Source organism: Phalaenopsis equestris, unplaced genomic scaffold, assembly GCF_001263595.1.
Source record: "Phalaenopsis equestris unplaced genomic scaffold, ASM126359v1 Scaffold205783, whole genome shotgun sequence".
NCBI lineage: Eukaryota > Viridiplantae > Streptophyta > Magnoliopsida > Asparagales > Orchidaceae > Phalaenopsis > Phalaenopsis equestris.
The window spans coordinates 7395-13000 of NW_018225246.1; the positions used below are offsets into that span (position 1 = coordinate 7395).

General features: G+C 38.5%; 1 protein-coding gene across 1 annotated transcript in view; it reads right to left on the bottom strand.

Annotated features, from left to right (window-relative positions):
* Positions 1 to 4926, bottom strand: part of LOC110036386 — a 7934-nt gene extending 3008 nt beyond the window's left edge. Inside the window, exons 1-4 of the mRNA XM_020740818.1 lie at positions 4725 to 4926; positions 3755 to 3850; positions 3537 to 3619; positions 3321 to 3411 (exon numbers count right to left, since the gene is read on the bottom strand). Of these exons, the coding sequence (XP_020596477.1) occupies positions 3321 to 3411; positions 3537 to 3619; positions 3755 to 3780 (200 nt within the window). The 5' untranslated portion in view covers positions 3781 to 3850; positions 4725 to 4926. The remainder of the gene's footprint in view (positions 1 to 3320; positions 3412 to 3536; positions 3620 to 3754; positions 3851 to 4724) is intronic.
* Positions 4927 to 5606: the final 680 nt, after the last annotated feature.

Here is a 5606-nt window from a genome sequence, read left to right on the forward strand (position 1 = left end):
TATATATATATATATGTATTAGCTAATAGATAAAATAGGAAGGGAAGGACCCCCTTTTGGGCGGCAACCAGAAAAAAAGGGTGGAAGGGCGGCAGAAAGACGCCTGGAGGGGGGAGACGTGGTATCTCTCGCTCCTGAGAAGATCGGACAGTCCAACAGGGGATTGGATCCATCCTGACCGATTTAGTCGTCCATCCAACTAGCCGAACCCAAATCCCGTGTAATGCCTCCCAGGCTCTGCATCACCTGCATCTCGCTTGCCTCGTCCAAGTCTGTCTCCATAGCTCTGCGTCAGCCTCTTAGGGTTGGGAGAGCTTTGAATTCATTCGTCGAAGCTTCAAATTCTTCGTCTACAATCCTAGTGGCAACTGCACTGTCCTACAAGATACCTGAGAGGTTCCCAACTTACCAGCAAACATCCACATCGATCCAATCTTCTGGGAGTCTATTACTGAGCTGAATTGATTCTGCGTGTCTCAATTTTGCTGTTGAATAATCTCAAACTACTCCCTGGTCGGATTAAGCAGATCTAAGTAGGGGTACCTTGAAACTTCGCTCATGGTGGTGGCACTAGTGGTGAGGTGTCGACCATGACATTCTGAAATGCTCTTTGTCAAGCATGTCTCGTGCATGTAACTAGTGTCTCAATCCTATCATCCTCTGTCGTCACCAAAACGGGTTCCACCGATGTTGCTCTGCTGATAAGAGCTCTTGTGATCTCGGGCTCCGCCGAAGGAAGTAGGATGATGTGGTTCTCATACTTGGTGAAGGAATATGTGTTTCTGAATAAGTCATGTTGAGTCTTCCAGTAAAATTGCCACGGTCTCCCCAACAAAATGTGGCAGAAATCCTCCTGTAATAGCTCCCGATCAAAAACTCCACTAGCACTTCCGATCAATGCTAACTCTGTTCTCCTTCTTCAACCATGTCAGAGAATATGGGTGAGAGTACCTTTGGGTCATGAAACCTAATTTCTTTACCATCTGCATAGATGACATGTCTTGCTGCTTCTTGCTGCTCTCTCCATCCATGATGAGACTGCATACTTTCCCGTTCACAGTGCAACAAGTGTAAAATATATTGCGTCGAAGCCACTTTGAATCCCTCTTATCCTCAGCTTGTAGGACCCGTCGAACCATGAGTGACTCTCCTTCATCCGGTGGAAAATGATACACCTCACCCTATTCCTCAGTTTTCTCCTCGTCACTAACCTCCTCTACGACGTCCTGTCAGTAAAGGATACAACTCGACTCGTCGGGCATCTGGAGGCAATGTGTCCAAATCCGTGACATCTAAAATATTTTTTGGCAGGGACTGTAGTAAGCGTGTTACTCTTTTCAGACTTCTTCTCACTAAGGTTGGATCTATCCTTATCTGAACTAGCTTTCTCCACACCCCAAGGCGAGCTCCTACTGGTTTTTCCAACTGTGGATGGGGTTGATGTTGGGTATCACTCGTTGCAATTTAGCAAGTGAAGAAGTTAAAGAGTTAAAAGGAAGAAGACGATGATAAAGGGAGTTGACCTTCAAATGAGAGGATTCCATTTATATTTACAGTTAATCATAAGGGATGATATGTGCACCAATCAAACCAACGCCATCAATAAAATGATAAATAAGTATCATTTCCAATGCAATGGCTCATCCGAATAGTAGAATTTCTATTGCTTTCTCCCTACTATTTAATAAAAATAATTATGGCATTTAATTATCTTGAGTTTTTTATAAGACACTTTCCAAAGATGTAAAAAATCAGAATACTAAATATACACCCAAATGTATCAAAGAAACGATTTGATTATGACCGACTCGAGACAAGTTTGACCTTGGTAAGGACAACATGCTCATCGAACCTCAAGAAACTTGGTAAGTCTATGATAGAATAATAAAAGCATATGGGACCTCGCCAAGCCTACTAGCCCAATTCCAAGGCCTAGTCGCCCAATCACCAAGCCTACTAATCAAGACCCAATTCACCCAAGCGCAAAGATTATTCACCCAAGGCTAAGAACTACTTGCGAACGTCCAACCAAGGTAAACAATTTCATCAAAATGTCGGCACCTTCACCTAGAGAATTAACGCCTTCATTGATAAATCAAGATAAATCAACCTTGGCTACTAACCAACAACTTCTGCCAATAATAAGTTGAACAGTTGTCATGTATTCTCAAGAGTATTTCCACATGTATATAAAAGTCTCATAATATAGTTTTGTATTTATTTTTATAGTCAAAATATATTTTTTTCTATAACACCAAAACCCTATAAATTAATGGTCAAATGACAATTTTTGGTCGTTAGAGGATGCTTAAAACTAGTAATAAAATCTCAGGGCTTCTCTCTAAGAATTTATTTCTTCATTTTCTTGTTCTTATTATTTTTCTTAGATTTATCATTCTATTTAATAAAACTTTGCAAGTATTGCTAATAGAATATTTTCATTAACCATAAACAGATTTGAATCCAACATACTATATTAAAAAATTATAAAAGTTGTTCATCATGCAAATATAGTTATCAATTAAACAAAAAATTATTGAAGCACTTAATCATCAGCTTGGCTTATCATTATTTTTTAATTTAGAATAAGACAAACAAGATTGTGGTTTTTTTTTAGCAAATGGACGTAAGCGTGTTCATATGTGAACTAATAATAAATGACCGGAGCAAAGCAAGACCACAACATATTCATGTTTAGCTCATTGAAACTTTCAAAAAAGATAGTAGTATTCAAACCTAATCTTGAGAGCAAGTATTCAAGGACATTGCTTCATAATTCATGTAGGCAAACATAAGAGCATAAAATATAAGAATACGAGAATAACTTGTAGAAATAGAGCAACGAAAAACTCTAAAAATACACATTAACATGAAGGTTGTATGACATTTTTCTATGAAATGCACAGTTGAATAATGAATAATAAACAATATGATCCCTCCCAACTCATTCCCTCCCTCTTTCGCAAATGGAATGCCACCAGAAAAACAAAGGCATGAAGAAATACCTAAAAATACTCTAAGAATGGTTCACCATTAGCAAAATAAAACATATTTCTATGTTAACACCACAACAAACTTGCTAGAGAATAATAGATAAAATATTGAACAACGCAAATAATAACTAGTGCATGCTCATTAAAATTTACAGCCATCAAATAAAATGGTATCCCTAGGTAATATAAGCATATCTAAATTTCATGATGCAGAAAAATCAAGTCAATAATAAACACAAAAATATATGAGTGAAGACAATAACTTGGAAGAAGATTAAAGTTCTAAACCATGAAAAACAAAACATTAACAATAATTGAGTAGGATACACCAAATATGTGCCGTGAGCAAAGGCACCGGCAAGCACCCCAAAGAACAGTCTATCCCTTAACACCGGCCTACGCCTCAGGCCAATTCTAACTGTTAATTTCAAACAATGAAAAACAGGACACGGTAAGATGAGCATGCATAGAATTTAGGCACCGCAAATGAAATGCAAACAAATAATATCCCGTCAAAACAAGAATTTAGACCAGATAACGTACTAAGTGGAAGAATAGGGGCATAGATAAGAGGCAGTAATAAGATAAATGGAGGCCCTCTATTTCGTCTCTCCTCTATGGTCTTTCTGAAAAGAAATCAAAAAATAAATCTAAGCAATTTAAACAATCATCATAATGTGAAGCAGTTGAATTCTTTGAAGATAATAGATAGCAAAACTGGGAGCAGACAAAAGAAACAAAAGAAAAGAAAAAATAATTACCTATCCGAGAAATCAGAAGGTGCCATAGAAACCTTGAGGCAAATAACTAGAGAAGATGTGGGTTAGCTTACTTCCTGTTTTCCTTCGGGTCAATTTCTGTAATTTTGAAGTTTACAAGGATTATTTAGTATATTCTCTTTCAAAACATAGTACACATTCACAAAACACATAGCACAAAGAAATGAATTCTCCCCAAGCCTCCTTTGGCATATTGAAGACTCTTCCACCAAATTCAACACTAATTGACATTCAATATCATGTTTTGATCATTCATGCAAATCTCATATGTCCAAGACATTTCTAGCTGAAATAAAAGAAAGCAAGACTAGTCCAGACTGTCATAAGTTTGAACAAATATTTAAACATACTAAAACAAACATCATCATATTATTGGAATGTCAAATAAAAACATCATTTCATGATCGAGTATCCATCCTGCTTTGACATTACAACAGATTACTGCTTTATTTATTTATGAATTTTTCCAGGTGGTAATGATCAAATTAATAAGAAATTATCATAGAGAAATATTTTAAATTTTACAAAATTAAAATCAGATTGGCTACACAATATGGATCTAGCATTGATAGATAAAGTAATCGCTTATAAACAAATTAAGTGTAACTAACATGGGAATCTTAAGATAAATGTGTCAAAACTAACAAAAATAACAGAGAAAATTACTATATTGGCGAACAATTGACAATAAGAACTAGAAATGCCAAAATTAGAAAGATGAAGGTAGAGGCATTTATTAAGATATGACTGAAAAATTACCTCTAAATACTTTGGACAAATACAATAGAAATGGAGAAACACAAATTTAGGGATGAAAAAAATATGATACCGGACAAAGTGGAAAAAACAGTGGAAACACACAAAGCAAACCTTTATTAATATAGAGAAAAGGTTGCAATGCAAAACAAACTGAAGATAACAGTACAAAACATAAAATGACACAAGCAAACACCTCTAAGTGTATTCCAATGGTGACGAAGATCGGCTAGGTGGATCGGGATGACTAGCAGGGGTGGTGGCAGCACATGAGTATTAGTGGCAGCGAGGGCGAGGTGCAGAACTGCATGGTTGAACGTGATCGACAGCAGGCAGTGGGTGCTCGGGAGGTGCGGGGCAGCAAGGCAGCTGCAATGGAATTAGGAACAGGGGGTTGAGAGGGCTGGGAAGAAGGTAGGAGGGCTGGACAACAATATAAGGTTGTAGGTAAGGGGCAGCAAAGTGCAGGAGTAATGGACTGATAGCTGGACAGCAAAATTGCTGTCATAATGTGGCTGGCCGGCCGCCAGGAAGGCCCAAAAGTGGCTGGCAGAAAATTGGGAATGGGGAAGGTAGGAGAAGGTAGGATAAAATATTAAGGAAGATATAGCACCACCCGGAAGTAGGATATAGCCGTAGCACCACCACCTCCTCGGATACATCCCTATTGGAAAAAAAACTCCACACAAGAACCTGAAAGCAAACACAGCAAAAACCAAACCCTAAATCTCTGAAAACAGCAATATATAGACTCCAGTTGGAGGAGAGAAAAAAAGAAGAAGGAAATGAAACTCCCACCAGAAGGTGGGAATACTCCAGAAAATAGCCATTAAAGGCTTTCCATAAAAAGAAGAGTGTATATGGAAAGTGGGAGAAGGGGCTGGCAGCATTGCTGCCCCCTCTATAAGCCGCCGCCGGCCTGGGGGGGGGGAGTCCTGTGGGGGGGCTGGACGGGTGCCTTGTGCCAGCTGGTTCAGCCAGCTGGCTTTTCTCACACTCGCCTGCAGAATTTTCCCGCACTATCGCGGGAGCAGCTCCATCCTGCGTCACATGATTAGCTGTTGGGCAAAAATATTTG